General features: G+C 26.0%; 6 protein-coding genes across 10 annotated transcripts; 3 read left to right on the top strand and 3 right to left on the bottom strand.

Moving 5' to 3' along the window:
• Positions 1 to 3: 3 nt before the first annotated feature.
• Positions 4 to 1,409, top strand: LOC122858146 (probable ribosome production factor 1). The gene is made up of 3 exons (XM_044160861.1): positions 4 to 716; positions 809 to 1,073; positions 1,163 to 1,409. The coding sequence occupies exons 1-3, from the start codon at positions 143 to 145 to the stop codon at positions 1,338 to 1,340; spliced, it is 1,017 nt and encodes a 338-aa protein (XP_044016796.1). The 5' UTR covers positions 4 to 142; the 3' UTR covers positions 1,341 to 1,409.
• A 5-nt stretch (positions 1,410 to 1,414) lies between these two features.
• On the bottom strand, positions 1,415 to 3,268 carry LOC122856516 (THUMP domain-containing protein 3-like). Its single transcript, XM_044158192.1, has 6 exons — positions 3,035 to 3,268; positions 2,839 to 2,951; positions 2,293 to 2,767; positions 2,041 to 2,219; positions 1,663 to 1,980; positions 1,415 to 1,591 (listed from the first exon to the last, which is right to left on the bottom strand). Exons 1-6 carry the CDS (start codon positions 3,126 to 3,128, stop codon positions 1,415 to 1,417), a joined length of 1,356 nt encoding a protein of 451 aa, XP_044014127.1. The 5' UTR covers positions 3,129 to 3,268.
• A 28-nt stretch (positions 3,269 to 3,296) lies between these two features.
• Positions 3,297 to 4,340, bottom strand: LOC122858194 (BET1 homolog). 4 transcript variants are annotated; one of them, XM_044160928.1, is made up of 4 exons: positions 4,249 to 4,340; positions 3,944 to 4,067; positions 3,711 to 3,874; positions 3,377 to 3,623 (listed from the first exon to the last, which is right to left on the bottom strand). In XM_044160928.1, the coding sequence occupies exons 2-4, from the start codon at positions 3,969 to 3,971 to the stop codon at positions 3,468 to 3,470; spliced, it is 348 nt and encodes a 115-aa protein (XP_044016863.1). In that variant the 5' UTR covers positions 3,972 to 4,067; positions 4,249 to 4,340; the 3' UTR covers positions 3,377 to 3,467. The 4 variants fall into 4 exon arrangements, with proteins under 4 accessions (XP_044016866.1, XP_044016863.1, XP_044016862.1 ...); XM_044160931.1 differs by lacking the exon at positions 4,249 to 4,340 and having other exon boundaries at positions 3,297 to 3,623; positions 3,953 to 4,135; XM_044160927.1 differs by lacking the exon at positions 4,249 to 4,340 and having other exon boundaries at positions 3,944 to 4,135.
• A 140-nt stretch (positions 4,341 to 4,480) lies between these two features.
• LOC122858073 (zinc finger protein 180-like) lies at positions 4,481 to 7,448 on the bottom strand. The gene is made up of 3 exons (XM_044160746.1): positions 7,402 to 7,448; positions 5,639 to 7,187; positions 4,481 to 5,551 (listed from the first exon to the last, which is right to left on the bottom strand). Exons 1-3 carry the CDS (start codon positions 7,409 to 7,411, stop codon positions 4,717 to 4,719), a joined length of 2,394 nt encoding a protein of 797 aa, XP_044016681.1. The 5' UTR covers positions 7,412 to 7,448; the 3' UTR covers positions 4,481 to 4,716.
• Positions 7,449 to 8,139: 691 nt separating this feature from the next.
• LOC122858101 (vang-like protein 1) lies at positions 8,140 to 10,450 on the top strand. Its single transcript, XM_044160790.1, has 3 exons — positions 8,140 to 8,630; positions 8,757 to 9,351; positions 9,435 to 10,450. The coding sequence occupies exons 1-3, from the start codon at positions 8,494 to 8,496 to the stop codon at positions 10,434 to 10,436; spliced, it is 1,734 nt and encodes a 577-aa protein (XP_044016725.1). The 5' UTR covers positions 8,140 to 8,493; the 3' UTR covers positions 10,437 to 10,450.
• A 1,945-nt stretch (positions 10,451 to 12,395) lies between these two features.
• Positions 12,396 to 16,724, top strand: LOC122858128 (diacylglycerol kinase epsilon). Of its 2 annotated transcripts, none has more exons than XM_044160833.1 (11): positions 12,396 to 12,593; positions 12,714 to 12,844; positions 12,921 to 13,068; positions 13,130 to 13,347; positions 13,436 to 13,465; positions 13,548 to 13,663; positions 13,725 to 13,896; positions 14,121 to 14,301; positions 14,447 to 14,583; positions 14,691 to 15,687; positions 16,147 to 16,724. In XM_044160833.1, the coding sequence occupies exons 1-10, from the start codon at positions 12,572 to 12,574 to the stop codon at positions 14,811 to 14,813; spliced, it is 1,278 nt and encodes a 425-aa protein (XP_044016768.1). In that variant the 5' UTR covers positions 12,396 to 12,571; the 3' UTR covers positions 14,814 to 15,687; positions 16,147 to 16,724. The 2 variants fall into 2 exon arrangements, with proteins under 2 accessions (XP_044016768.1, XP_044016769.1); XM_044160834.1 differs by having other exon boundaries at positions 12,476 to 12,616.
• The last annotated feature ends 61 nt before the right edge of the window (positions 16,725 to 16,785 follow it).

Genomic DNA, 16,785 nt, shown 5'->3' with positions numbered 1-16,785 from the left:
ACACATAACCAAGACTGCAAGACACCATTCACCAAGTCATAATCATTAAATAATAAAACAGATAAACACGTGTGGTGCTAAAAATTAGAGAAATTAATTTAAGTTTATTATAATAATAATAAAAGACAAAAAATAAATAAAAATGGGAAAGAAAAAAGTTTTATTGACTAATCCTTTCAGTCGTTCAAAGGATGAAGAGCCAGAAATAAAAATTGAAGATGAAGAAAATGTTGAAGAAAAAGTAAGTTTTCCAAGTGAATCAACTTTTAAACATATAAAATGCAAAGTTGTACGACAAGCAAAAGCCCAGCAGATGATGAAGGAGAAAAAAAAAGCTAAAAAAGAAGCTAAAAAAATAAGAGAACAAGAAGGTAAACCAAAAGGTATACCACATACCATTGAAAGTCTTCGTGAAAAAGATGAAACAATGATACAGGGTGATATTGATGATGAGGCTAATGCTGAAATTAAAGCTGAAATAGATAATGATGAATTTGCTTCTTATTATAAAAAAGATTATGAGCCAAAAGTACTTATTACATATGCTGATAATCCATCAAGAAAAACAAGAATTTTTGGTGTAGAATTAACAAGAATAGTACCAAATTCATTGTCATTATATAGAAATCGTTCTGGAGTTAAAAAAATGGTTAAATCAGCAACTGCCAGAGGTTTTACTGATATTATTGTTATCAATGAAGATCGTTGTCAACCAAGTATGTCTATTTTTTTGTTTGTTGTTTCAACAAATACAACAATTTCTAATTAATTTTCATTGTATTAATTGTTTTTAAAATTTTTTTCTCAGATGGTTTGTTAGTTGTTCACTTGCCAGATGGACCAACAGCACAATTTAAAATGAGCAATGTTAAAATAACACCAGAATTAAGAAGAAGTCATAAAGAATTTACTGATCATAGACCAGAAGTTATATTAAATAATTTTACAACACGTTTGGGTCATACAGTTGGACGTATGCTTGGTGCTTTGTTTCATTATCAGCCAGAATTTAAGGGTCGACGTGCTGTTACATTTCACAATCAACGTGATTATATTTTCTTCAGGCATCACAGGTATATATTTTTTTTTATTCAAACAACAAATTGGCACTCCCTGTTTCAAGATCTATTTATTTATCAGTATTGTTATTGGTTTTTTTTAGATATGAATTTAATTTAAAAGCTGGTAAAGCAAAATTGCGAGAATTAGGACCAAGATTTACACTTAAATTAAAATCACTTCAACATGGAACATTTGATAGTAAATACGGTGATTATGAGTGGATTATTCAAGGTAAACGTCATTCAATGGAAACAAGCAGAAGAAAATTTTTCTTGTAATAATATTATTATTAAAACTTTATTATTATTATTATTTTTTAATTAATATTTCAAATAAATGATAAATTATTTTATCAGTCTCCAGATGATGAGTTTGTTTTATTTTTTGTGGTTTTATTGTTTATTGTTGTTTGGAATTGTTCGAATGTTAAGTTGGTTCTTTTGAGAACGTAACAGGCTGCTGGCAAACCTCCCATATTAACGCCAAGTGTTTTTTTTTGTTTAAATAAATCTTGAGTTGCTTGTAGAGCCTAAAAATCATTGAAAAAAAATTAAACATTAATTTGATTGATTTTTTTTTGTTTGATAATAATTAACTTACAATTGTGATACTTCGTCGATCATATGTCAACAAGACAAGTCTACCATGTTTAAGCTTGACAACTCTTGCAAGCTCAATAAGATATTTTTTATAAAAAATTCTATTATCTGATTTTAATCCTGATCTTTTTCCAAATGGCATGTCAGTAACAAATACGTCAATTGATGAATCTTTAAATGGTAAATATGCAACATTCCACTGTATCAAATTTGATTTAAATGATTTATTCAAAGCATCAAAATTAAGCCTTGATCTTTCAATGGCTTTGTCATGATTATCACCAGCTAAAATATAACATTCTGGAAATTCTATTGCAGCCTAAAAAACAATACAATATTATTGTTAAATTTAAATTTTATAATTTAAAATGATTTTTACCTCAATTGGAATTGATCCACCTCCACACATTGGATCAATGATAATTTCTCCAGGTTTTGGTTCAGCAAGACTTATTAAATTATAAGCTACAGTTGCTCTGAGTGTCGTTGGTCCAAAATAAGTTATGTTTCTTCGATGCAGGGATTCATTTGTTACACGAAGTAGCAATATCATTTCAGCTTAAAAATAGAAAATGTTATTTAAGCATTATAAATGAAAATAGTTTTAAATGAATTATACAATGATTATTACAATTATTTACTCGGCTAAGAATTTCTAATTGGTACGAGGTGAGATCAACAATCCAATGATATTGATCTTGTAATTCACCACCAATTATTGTTGCTATTTTACTGGAATCAAATGTATGCTTTCCATTTCGTTCACATGTCACTCGATATGACAAAATACTATCCTCTTTTGCTAGTGATGGATCACATCCTCGTTTTCTGGATCCACGTTTTTCTTCAACAATTAAATTTTTATTTTCTTCTTTTTTAACATTGTATTGACTAACAGCAGACTCATATTCTTGATGAGTTGGATATAATTTACCAGGATACTTTGTTATACTTTTCCAAGCATTTAAACATTTTTTTAATTGTTTATAATTATGTGATGAATCAATTACTCGTTGTAAATTTAACTCAGCATTTTCTGGATCAAATTCAAGATAACGAACATCACCAACAATATGAACATTATCAATTGATCTTAATTTTAATATCTAGAAAATTTAAAATAATATAGTAAAATAGTTTATTTTTTGGATAAATATTTTAAATTATGAATAATTACTTTTGGAAAATCTTCAAAAGCAACATTGAAATATATTTTTCCACGATCTTTAAATGCTCTTAAATTATCACATATTTTTAATTTACATTCATCAACAGCTTGCCATTCTAGACCTGCAATAAATTATAAACAATTTAAAATTAGGTTATAATTCATTCGCATGTTTTAATATTATTTTTGTTAATTAATTAATTACCAGTGTCAACAGTTAAACAAACTGTAAATATATCATCATTTTGACTTGATAAATCAAACAATTTTTCCAATTCTGTTGTTACTTTTGTTGTCATTGTTTTTTATTTATTATTTTTGTTGTGGTGATCTTGTCATTTATTTTTAAAAAAGAATAACACAGAATAATAGATCTTGAAATTTGTAAATCCAACGTAACCAAAAATAAAAATAAAGCAATAAAGTAACAGGTAGAACAATTAAAAAAAACAACACAATATCAACAATTTGAACAACAAAAAGAAATGATAATTTATTTACACATAAAAGTTTTAAAAATATATTTCTTGTTAATTTTGTATTATAATCAGATAATCAGGATAATTTATTAATCATTAGATAGATTTATTTAAATAAAACATAATTGATTTAGAATTAAATTTAAATCAAGAATAGGGTCACTTGAATTTAAGAATAATCCAGAGTACAAAAAATACAAATATAGAAAATAAAAAGAGGTAGAGAATGTAATAGTTATGACTAGCTTTAGCCATCCTGACAACTCTTGAAATTGATGATGTCAATGAGCCACTTGTTCTTTCAAAATCATCGTCCTAAAAATTAATAAACATTAACATAGATAAATTACTATCAAATATTTGATGATAAAAAAAAGCCCATGATAATAATAAAATAATTACAATTCCTCTGAGTAATTTGTCTTGATATTTAACCTCAGCACCAATATCAATACTCAGGGTTTTAAGTGCATGAATTTTATGTTGAAGTTCATCTTCAAGTTGTTCATTTTCATCTTCAAGAAGATTATGGGAAGTTGTTGGAACTGGTTCATATCCATAACCACCTGCAATAATTAATTATTGATATTTAATAAATGTTCAATGACAGTTACTAATTGATAATCATCTCTCACCACGCTCACCAGAATGTGATCGCCTCATATTGAAGAATCTTTAGTTGTCTCAATGAAATTTCAAATACTCAATTACCATAGCACAACTCAGCTTAATTTTCAATTTCCTTTATTGTTTTTTTATCTAAAAATTATAATTTTTTATATAAATATTGAACAAGTTTATGATACAACAATTATTTATGACACAGTTTGTCAACAATAACAATTAATTTCAAAAACAACAAACAAACTTTGACAGTATTATTTTAGAAATACAAGTTTTAATATTATTGGATATTTTTTTTTTAATAAATAAATATAACCTTTTATTTGTAAATATTGTTTTAATTGAACACTTATGTACAATTATGTACGTGTTCACTTTCGAAAGTCATAACGTCACTTTATTGTCAGATTGCATGTTATAAAAAAATTTTTTGTTGATTATTTAGGTTTAACTTACCGACAGATAGTCAAGTTGAATATCAAGTAATAATTAAAGTTGAAAAATTAAAAAATAAAATTAATTTAAACATTTTTAAAAGTCATAATAAATATGTTATTATAAAATTTGTCAGTTTATTATTAATCATAAATACAAGCTTAATTTAAACTAAAAAAAAAAAAAATCATTACATTTATATACTGTAATTTTTATAATTACATGGAAATATTTAAAATTAATTATTTAATTATAATTAGAATAGTTTTTGTCTCCATAACAGCATCACGATTTTTACAATTTGATCAGCAGACAAACAACCAAAAAACGAAAAAAGCCATATATTATCTCATTCACCAAGGAACCCTTGATTATTTTCATTATCTTGAACATTAATTTTAACTAAACGTAAATGATTTTTTCCATCAACTAGTATATTTTTTAATTCATTTGTTGTTGGAACAGAAATTATTGTTTCACAATCTTCATCATTTTCATTTTCTGTAATTTCAGTCGCTTGATAATTAAAAATAGCTGTTGTATCAATTTGTGGTTTTGATTCAATAACATTTGCAAATGATATTTCTGACTCATCAACAATAATATGTGGTACAGTATCTTGTTCAGATGACATTGATATAAAACCATCTTCTGTTTCATAAACTTCAAGTTTATAAATTTGTCCACCATTATTAATTTCATTTTCATCATCAGAAAAATATTCAACATCTTCAGGTAGTATTATTTCTTGATTAGTTGATGGAAAATGTGGTGAATTCATAATAATTTTATCAGAAAAATGTTTTTCATCTTTCATGTGTTGTTCAAGTTGTGGTTTTCTCATAAATCCATGACCACAAATTGAACATTCATATGGTTTTTTACTACTATGAATAAAACGATGTGCATTTCTATTATCACGACTATTAAATGCTTTATGACAATAATCACATTTATATGGTTTTTCACCAGTATGAATACGTTGATGTTTTTTCCAATGTTCAGGATAAACAAATGTTGCTTCACATACATCACATTTATATGGTCTTTCACCAGTATGAGCTGCTTTAATATGATAATCAAGGAGACGACGTCTTTTAAAACCTTTACCACAATCATCACATGTATAACGTTTGTCATCAAAATGAGTTGCACGTTTATGAGATTGAAGATTTGATCGTTGACTGAAATTAAAGAATAAAAATTAAGAAAATTAATTAAACATTTATTTTTTTTTGGTAAAATAAATAAATAAATAAATAAATAAATACCTAAATGTTGCACCACATATTTCACATTGATATGGTCTTTCTCCAGTGTGTGTTCTTTCATGATCTCTTATTTCAGCTTTTCGAGCAAATGCTTTATTACAACGTTTACATTCATATGGTTTATGACCAGTGTGTACAATAGTATGAACTTCAAGATTATGTGCTGAACCAAATGCTTTATTACATTCTTTACAAACAAAATCTTTAACACCAAGATGAGTTTTTTCATGTTGATTTAAATTTTGTTGTGATAAAAATGTTTTATTACATTTATGACATTCAAATGGTCTTGCACGTATTTCATGAGTTTTTGAATGAGCTCTAAATGTATATTTTGATGCAAAATCTTTAAGACAAGTATCACATTTATATGGACGTTTACCAATATGAGTATTCATATGTTCAGTTAATAAATTTTTTGAACCAAAACGTTTATCACATTGATTACATTCCCATGATTTAATTTGTGGATTATGTGATCTTTTGTGTATTCTAAATAAACGTAAACTCTCAAATATTCTATTGCATACATCACATTGATAATCACCTTTTTCAACCTCAATATGACCATCCATATGTGAATTTAATTCATTTCTTTTTCTAAAATCAATACCACAAACATCACAAATATATAGACGTGCCTCATGTACATCTCTCATATGTATAATAATATCTTTAGCATTTGCTGTAAATTTTTCTTTATCAGATGGACATAATAAACAATCATAGTCTACTTCATTTTTTGATATAATTGGTTCTTGTACATGTTCAACAAGAGGTGCTACTTTTTTTCTAATTTCTCTTTTTTTTGGTGGATTATTTTTTAATAATTTTGCTGTTTCAACAACATTTATTTGTCCAACTGTTTGATTAGTATCAGGTAAAATACAACTATTATTTAATGATTCATCTGGATTTTGAATAATCTGAACAATTATTTCAGAATCTTGATCATCAACATTGTCATTATCTTGATAATCTTCATTTAAATATTCAACATCTCTAACGTGTTCCTCCTCTTCATGGACCTCGTCATGGACCTCATCATGGACCTCGTCATAGACATCTTCATTATTATCCTGATTAACTGGTGAAAATTCACCAATTGTTTCTTCATCTATTCGTTCTTCTTCAATGTATTCTGTTTTTCTATCTTCATCTATTTGATATTCCATATTATTATCAATGTAATCATGATCATTACATTCCTCTTCAATTCGTAATGATTCATCATTAAATTTTTCAACTGTTATTTTATAGTTTGAACTTATTTCTTGTTTTATTTCTGACAGACGTTGCTCTAATGATTCAAATTCATAAAATAAATTATAACATTTTTTACACAATAAATCAGAATGACAATTTTCTGCAGTAATATCTTCACCTAGAACAGTACTTATTGTATCTGCCAGTGGTTTTGCACCAATTTTTTGACGACTTTCATCAAATGTTTGTATCTTATTTCTAGATGAATTACCAATACGATTACTGCATATTAAACAACAACCTGTTGTGTTTTTATCCAAATTTCCAGTCATCATTTTGACACCTGGATCAAAAACAACAAAAATTATATTATTATTACATCAATAAATACAAAAATAAAAATTATTTTATCAACAATTATTTAACCTACATATAAAAAATAATTACTATAATTAAAATTAACTTGTTTTAATCATTTTTTAAACATAACAATCAGTTAATTGAACATAATAAACAAATTTTCTTTCAAGCTCAAAAAAAAAAATAATAATCATCACCTGGTGTCATGATTGTTAAAATAATAACAAAATAATAAAAAATTGTACGTGATAAATTTATCCATTATTTCAACAATTAAATTAATTAAAAAAAAAAAAATTATAATAAATAAAAAAATAAAAATATTAAATAACAAAAAAGTTGCCAGCACTGACTTGTTTTTATTTATTTTTGTGTGTTGTCTATATTTGGACGATTGGCAGCGGTGAATCGGTGATGGAGTAGAATTTCTACAGGTTTCTTGTTCTGGTTTTATCGTCGTCGTAGTACCAACGCCAACGATGATAAAAAAATGCACGTTCTAAAACCCCAACGTGCTAATCAATTACTCGACTTATTTAGTACACAAATAACCTTCAATAAAGTAGACAAATAGTGCCTTAATTTTTCCGACAACAATTACAATTTTATGTTATTATTAAATAATTAATAATAACTAATAAATAGTAATTAAAAAAAAAAAATGAAAAATAAAAAAAATGGCTACTCAGTTTGTCCACTACAACAATAAATACCAAATGCCTTCCTCAAATTCCACCATTTTTAATGATTTTTTTTTTATTTTTTTTTTTTTTCTCTTCCAAGAAAAATGTGTAGCGATGAAACTGCCCCCTCGCGAGAACGCATTCAAAAATATAGGATTTAATGGAAATTAAGCATTTTGATTATCGCTGAAAAGAGCAGAAAAATTTTTGTTGTTTAATTATCTTGAATTACATGGGTCTCATGGCTTTGAGGCGTGAATGTTATTTTGTACATTTTGTTTTATTATTAATTAAATCAAAACAGCCGATTGAATTTTAAGTGAAAAATTGGAAATAAAAAAAAAAAAAAGTAAAAGTTGTAAAGTGAGTTGAGTTTATTTCTAAGTAATGCTTGGTGGCAACTGCTGTTGATGTTATCCAGATATCTAGGATTTATCAAGGTATCATGTCAGATAAATCTTGGATATATTTGTCCAGATGACAGGACATTGGTGTTTATTGTGCAAGCTTAATTAAATTGTTGTGAAAGCTATAGTGTGTATTTAAATTTCATTACTGGGGTATGTTTTCATCGAGTTATTTGAAGTTTATAGCCAATGCTGTGGTATGGAGACAGAGAGCATAAAATCGGGGGCTAGCGAGCACAGCCACAGCCTCCACAGTAGGACATCATCAAAACATCATAGATCACATAGTAATAAATCACAACATCATCGAGGTCAACATTCACATCGAAGTTCAAGGTGAATATTTATTATCATTATTTATTTACATACATTGTTTATTTATATTTTTTTTTTTTCTAAACAAAACAAATCTTGTCGTTGATGTTGATTATATTCCTAAATATATTTGTTGTTGATTAATAGAAACAACAGAAGTCAAAGAAAAGAAAGATCAAATTTAGATACAAGTGAAATGGCACCTTTTCAAACAACTGTTAATGTTAGAGGAAATAGTGTTGAAAATGTTGGACAAGAAGTCATTGAAGTACAAATATTACCACAAGATGATAATTGGGGTGAAAATACAACAGCAATTACTGGCAATACATCAGATCATTCAGAATCAACTGAAGATGTTAGTCATTGGCCAAGTGAAACTGATGGAGCATTTAATTTTTCATGTAATAGATATGTTGGATCAGTGATAACAATGATTTTGGGTATTGGTGCATTTTTAAGTCCAATTATTATGGTTGTATTACCAAAACTTGGATTTTTTCCTGATTCAACAACTGTCTTAACAATGCAACAACGTTTACAATTATTGTCATGTAATGCTGAGTGTAAAGGACAATTACTTGGTCTTGCATTTAAATTAGTATTATTGGCAATTGGCAGCTGGGCTGTTTTTTTAAGACCAAGAAATGCAACAATGCCAAGAGTATTTATGTTCAGAGCTGGTGTACTTGTTCTTACTTTATTATGTATTTGTGCATACTGGCTATTTTATGTTGTTCAGGTATAAATTGAATTAATTTTTCTTATTTCTTTTTTTAATGAAATATAATATGCATTATTTAAATAATGTATTTTAAATTGTAGGTAACTGAAAGTGCAAGAACAACAGCAAATGGTGAAATAACAGAGTACAAAAGTTTAGTTAATTATGCTGGTACATTTGTGGATACATTATTATTTATTCATTACATTGCTGTTTTGTTAATTGAAATACGTCATTTACAGCCAACATTTTATATTAAAGTTGTACGTTCACCAGACGGTGAGTCACGTTCATATGCTATTGGACATTTGTCAATACAACGTGCTGCTGTATGGGTACTTGAAAAATATTACACTGAATTTCCTATATATAATCCGTATCTTGATAGATTACCAGTATCAAAATCAGGACGTAAACAATCGAGTTTTAAATTTTATGATGTTGATGGTGGTATTAATACAAGTGTTACGTCAAGTCAAGCTAGAGGTACAGGTGATAGAGCAATGTTAGCTGCTCAAGCTAGAAGACGTGACTCAAGTCACAATGAAAGATTTTATGAGGAGCATGATTATGAGAGACGTGTACGTAAAAGACGAGCAAGACTTGTTACAGCTGCTGAGGAAGCATTTGCTCATATTAAAAGATTACATTCAGAGTCTGAACTTGCTCCAAATCCTGGACCAATGGATCCAATGGAAGCAGCACAAGCTGTATTTCCATCAATGGCTCGTGCATTACAAAAGTACCTGAGAGTTACTAGACAACAACCAAGACACTCTGTTGAATCAATTCTTGGACGTCTTGCTCGTTGTCTTGCACAAGATGCTGCACCAAAAGCTTTTCTTGAACCATTTTTTACAACAAATCCAGTTTTATCAAATGAAAAAGAACGACAAAGACGCTCACATCATTGGGCACTTGTTTGTGAAGGTGAATTACCATCACGTTCACTTGCACCAGGATGTGAATTTCAACTTCGTCAAGGTGAAGTTGCCCTTCTTTGTACGGCATATAGATTGCCACATTTTAGCCTAACTGAACAACTCGCTCATCCCAAGTCTAACAAGTTTCTTCTTCGATTAAATTCCGAAACGTCTGTGTAATAGTTTTTTATTTTTTTTAAAACAAAATACTCATTATTAATATTTTTAACTGTATATTTATTACGAGCAACTTTACAAACATCAAAAAATAATAAGATGTTTAATTTTTTATTAATATACTTGAAAACATGAAGGAGGTAATATGAAAAGACTGCTCAGGCAGGTTTTAGCTAATATTTATATAGTTATTATAATTAAATATTTGCGTGATGCTTATCTCGCGACAAGGTGGTACTTAAAAAGCACCCACCAATGCCGTACTCTGCCTTTTTTTATATGTACAATCAGATACATATTAAAATATATTTATATATTTAATAATAAATACATAAATGAAATTGATAAGAAAATATTATTATAACGTAACATTTAATTTTTCATTTTTTAAATTGAAAAATAAATGTCCAAATGTGAACAAAGAAATTAATTTTAATGATAATAATATTTTTCAAATAGCCAATTATTGTGCTGGATAGAATAAATATAAACAAATTAATAAATAAATAAAATATAGGTTTTATTAGTACTGGATTTACATTCCAAAGTTTGATCAATTATTTATATAATTTTTTAATGATAATTGACGGAGAAAAAAAACAAGTAATACATTTATTAAATTTAAATGAGCACAAATGACAAGGAGAGAATGAATTTTGGTATTCTGAAAATAGTTTTAAACATTTACATCAAGTTTATTTTTATTTAGTTGAACTTTTTTCGTCCAGACAGTCCATTTAATGCGCAACAATTATTTATAATCATGAACAATCTAAAAAAAAATTTAGTGATAAAATTGATTATTAATTTTATATTAGATAAATATATCATGTGACTGTCTAAATCATTAACAATGAATTATTATTATCATCAATAAGTAAAATAAAAATATGCGTACTAATTTTGATGATTTTAATATTTTTCTAAGACTTGATATTTAACAAGTCTTTGTATTTTGATAATTTAATTATATTACATATCAATTTAACATATTTAATGGCAATCTAATGTACAGACTAAAAAATAATATAAATTTATTATTTTTTAGTAATACAGCGTGGCCCAAAATATTTAAAAGAAAAAAACATACAAAGTCGAAAATATAATACTCAATTAATTTTTACTATTTTCTTTTTTTAATAGCTTTTTTATTTTTTTTTTACAAATAAATTTTTGATACTATTATTTTTAATGACTCAACGAAGACCCAGTTTTTTTTTAGGGTTTATTATTGGTGTAATTTTGATCGCCGATAAATTAAATATTCAAGCTCAAATTTTATAGTAAATTTTTCGAAATTTTTTTAATTTTTTGTTTACATAAAATGTAAACAATAATGCAATGTTAATAATTATTTAATATGATGTGCTGTGTGTGTGTGTGTGTGAATTACGAGTATTTGTACAATTTCATTGTTTACATATAATAATGAAATTAATGTAAATTATGAAATTGAAAATTTAAAAAAAAAAAAACAAAAATGATAATAAAAAATAAAATGAAATATTTACAATGTAAAATTATTTATATAAAATTTTTTTTTTTATTTTAAAATTATAAAATTCATTTATTTATTTTTATAAATCATTTATTATTTATAAATATATTTTGATGCATTTAGTGCGCTTGCGATTTTAAATGTACATTTTCATTGGTTGTATTTTTTCATTATAATTTTCCAGTTATAAAAACAACCCACTCACCCACCTGTCACTCACATTTGTTGACCTGGATTATCCACTAAGATTTCTTTGTCAGACAAGTGCTAATTTTAATGGGAATAATTAAAAATACAATTCCATGAATTCTAGTATTGATTTTTTTTTTTTGGCATATGTGTAAATTCGTGTCGCTGAATAATTTATAACTATCATAGGTAATTGGACAGCTATCAAAGGAGACAGCAAGGTATACCTATATTTATTTTTATAAACAAATTGATTGATTTTGTTTATAAATTAGATTAATAATTTTGTTGCTGTTAAAAGGCATACTATTGCAGGCATTTTGGCGGCATTAAGCACCATGCTTGGGGTGTATTTTGTGATTCATGTGGAGTATGTGCTGATCGTGCTTGCATAAAAATTGCTGATAAAAAACTAAAATGCAAATCAATAACACTTGCTAATGATCAACCAATGAAGCATCAGTGGACACTTGGTACATCCTTATTTATTATATTTGTATGTGAAAACAAAAAAAAAAAAACAGAAAAAATAATTAAAATAATACATTACAATGATGGCTAATCAAATTGTATTGTATATTTTTTTTCTCAAGGTAATCTTCCATCAAGTGCAACATGTGAAATATGCGATGAAGAATGTGGCACTGAACCTGGTCTTACTGACTGGTTTTGCTGCTGGTGTCAAAGATGTGTTCACACTTCTTGCAAGCCCATGATTCATGAAGTAATTTTTCTATTTATCTGTAATATCATAATTTAATTAATAAAATATATTAATATACTTGTATAATATTTTATAGATATGTGATTATGGACCATTTAAATCAATGATAATACCACCAGGTAGTTTAGAAGTTGTTAATAAAAGAACAACTGTTCGTAAACGTTTACAACTTCGTTCAATTGTTCCACCAGTATGGCCAGACTGGCGACCACTCATTGTTGTTGGTAATATATTTATTTATTATAAATAATTTTATAATATTAACATGATAATTTTATTAAACAGCTAATCGAAAATCTGGAAATAATGAAGGTGCTGCTGTTTTGTCAATGTTTCGACGATTAATTAATCCAGCTCAAGTTGTTGATTTAACTGAACGTGATCCAGTTGCTGCATTGGAATGGTGTCGTCTTTTGGGTAATAATCCTTGTAATATCATTGTTGCTGGGGGTGATGGAACTGTCGCCTGGCTTCTCAATGCTATTCATAAATTACAATTGACAGTAATACATTTTTTTTTCTTTCTACATCAATCCATTATAATCTAATTATTCTTGTCAATAATTAGCTTTGTTTTTAATTCAATTATAGCCAATACCAGCTGTTGGAATACTTCCACTGGTAAATTATTTAAATTTTTGATTATTTAAAAATTTAGAATAATTGATAAATTTTAATCAAACTTTTTTTTTCTTGCTTTAAGGGAACTGGAAATGATTTATCACGTGTAATGGGCTGGGGAAAAGAATATGATTATTCTTTAGAACCAAATGAAATTTTAAAACATATATGGGCAGCTCGTACAGTCAAACTTGATAGGTATGAATTTTCAAATCCTTTTTCAAAATGATTTTAATTAAATAATATTAATAAATTTCAGATGGACAGTTGCAATTAAGTCTGATACAAAAAGTCTCAACTTCAGAGATACAAAAAAAAAAATGTTTATGTATAATTACTTGAGTATTGGTGTCGATGCACATGTGGCATTAAATTTTCATCGAACTCGAGAGAGTAAATTTTATCTATTCAGTCATCGAATATTTAATAAGGTAAAAAAAAATTAATAATTTATGATTTATGAATTTTTAATTACAAATAAAATTATATTTGTCATAAGATTTAAATATTCAATATGATTTAATAAATGAATAAATTTAAATGATTTAAACTAGGTCAAATATATTTTAAATATTTAAATAATAATATTAATATAATTTAAGAATTTTATAAATAATATATTTTATTGATCTCAATTTATTTTAAATTATTTCAGTTATTATATTTGTGTTTTGGTACACAACAAGTAGTTGACAGAGATTGTAAAGATCTAGATAAATATATGGAAGTTTATTTAGATGATAAAAAAATAGATTTACCATCATTTGAAAGTATTGTTATTTTAAATATACCATCATGGGGAGCTGGTGTAAATCTCTGGGAATTGGGACTTCAAGGTAATAATAAAATTGTTTAATTAAAAATGAAACTAACTTGTCCATCAACTTAATATTACTGACAAATATTATTTGGTCAATTTATAATAATATTTGTTATGTAAAATCATGAAATAACATTTATTTATAATTAATTAATATATAGGAAATGAAGGTGTTGGTATGCAAAGCATAAATGATGGTAAACTCGAAGTATGTGCAATTTATTCGTCATTTCATATTGCCCAATTGCAAGTTGGAATGTCCCAGCCACATCGATTGGGACAAGCCAAAACAGTCAAGGTAATAATAGTACCTAAAATTCATGAATAATTGATATACATAAATAGATGTTATAAATGTGTATTACAATAATAAATTATTCATTTATTCATATTATTTATTTTCAGATAAAATTACTTGATTCTTGTGCTGTACAGATTGATGGTGAACCATGGTATCAAAATCCATGTGAATTTGACATAACATATTGCAATCAAGCATCAATGCTCATGTCAACTTTTCGTTCATAATTATTATTACCATTATCATTATCTAACAACTGTTATTGTTGTTGTTGTTGTTGTTGTTGTTGTGATAAAAATTTTAACTATGTATTATTAATTTTAAATAACAATTACAAATAACATCATTTATTATCATTTAATTTTCATATTAATTACATTCAAAACAAGTAATTAATATTTCATTTTAAATATTTAAGCTAATTTATTATCTATTAAATTTAAATAATCTTTTAGATTTTATTTTTTATATATTATTCAAAGCTTATATTTAAATTTTATTATGTGATTATTGATATATGAAATTAATGTAAAAATTTTATCTATTCACTTGAGATTTAATATTTAATTTTTTTCTTGAAATAAATTTATGACTGATTTTTGTTATTATATTTATAAAATATAGTTTTAGTGATAAAATTTATATGTGAAATAGAGATTAGATTTATGGTGGAAGTTGAACATTCAAGTATTATCTAAATCTATTTATATAAATATTATATATGATTTTTTTTTTTTGTCATTTGTTTTTGTGTTATTTGTAAATATATATGTGCATTTGTATAATATACATGAATGCTAATGGAGAACAAAAACATATGCCTAAAGTTTAAAATAAACAAAATAAGATCGTACTGGGATTATATAATGCAATGATAAATTCGTATAAAATTTTCCCCTTTTCCTTCACGCAATATTTAAATGAGAAAATTTTCAAGCTCAACATGTGAATAATTTACACAATGTTTATATACATATAGTCCAACAACGGAAATTACAATATACATTGCTGTAATATGACAGAGCGACAGGCACGATTTTTGATTGCGTTGTTAACAATCTGGCTCATGCATGAAGTTGCAAGAATTATAAAACGCTTGAAGTAATTTTATCTCAATTTATATTAATATTAATTTTTTTTTTAAATATTTTCTATTATTAACGAGAAGTACATTTAAACCAAATTAAAAGTAAATTAATTATTAATCATTTAAATACATCATTTACATCTAAATTTTTTTCCAATATATTTTTTTTGTTTTTAATTTGTTCAAATGAATTAATATAAAATAAATGAAAGCTATAATTTTTTTTTTCTTTTTATATTTGTCTCAAGCATAATTGGCAATATCAATTTATTTTTTATTTATAATTTTTTTCTCTTGTAAAAAAATGTCATTGATTATAAAAATTATATACAAGTTTAATGATCGACCTTTTTTTTTTGCTTTACATGTATAAAAGGAAAAAAAAATATTTATAGATGTATATAAATAATTTATTCAGTTCAACGAGATACAATTTTTTCAATTACTCATATACTGTTTTATAAAATTTCCAGTGGGCGTTGACACAAATGTCATTAAACCATCTGCTGGACCCACAAAAATAAAAAAAGAATAAAAAATTTATACACCTCACGCCTTCAATTTAAAATATCCAAAGAAAACTTTCACTATCATCAATGATTCTCCTCAATGCACGTTACAGTCTTTTTATATTTTTTTATTTTTTCAACAAAAGTTTAATCGTCTTATCGCGTGACACGATCCATGTATTCTCATTCTGTCTCACTACATCCAGACAATGTTTTTCAAAAAAAAAAAGAAATAGTACATTTTTTCTTCTTCTTTTCATCCAACTTCAATATCTTTTTAAAATTTATTTCTCCCTCGGTGAATTCGACAAGAATAAGATAACTATAAATTATATCGTAAAAATCTACCAAAAGATATAAGTGTGTGACTCTTTCAACATACCTAATAAACCAAACTCGTTGAAATACTCGTTTTTCATATACATATATTATTTATGCATGATGTCTGTTCACTCGAATTCTATATAAAAAATAAAAATAAAAAAAAATATTACCAGTCTTTGATAAGAATCTTCTATAAAAGGAATAAAAAAAAAAAAACATTATTTGATTTAAAAAAATATTCAATTGCCATGGTTTTCAGCGAATCACAAATTTGACAAA

The sequence above is a fragment of the Aphidius gifuensis genome, linkage group LG5 (assembly GCF_014905175.1).
Source record: "Aphidius gifuensis isolate YNYX2018 linkage group LG5, ASM1490517v1, whole genome shotgun sequence".
In the NCBI taxonomy this organism is placed as follows: domain Eukaryota; kingdom Metazoa; phylum Arthropoda; class Insecta; order Hymenoptera; family Braconidae; genus Aphidius; species Aphidius gifuensis.
Note: the sequence above shows the minus strand (reverse complement) of the source record. Positions and strands in the feature narration are given on the sequence as shown.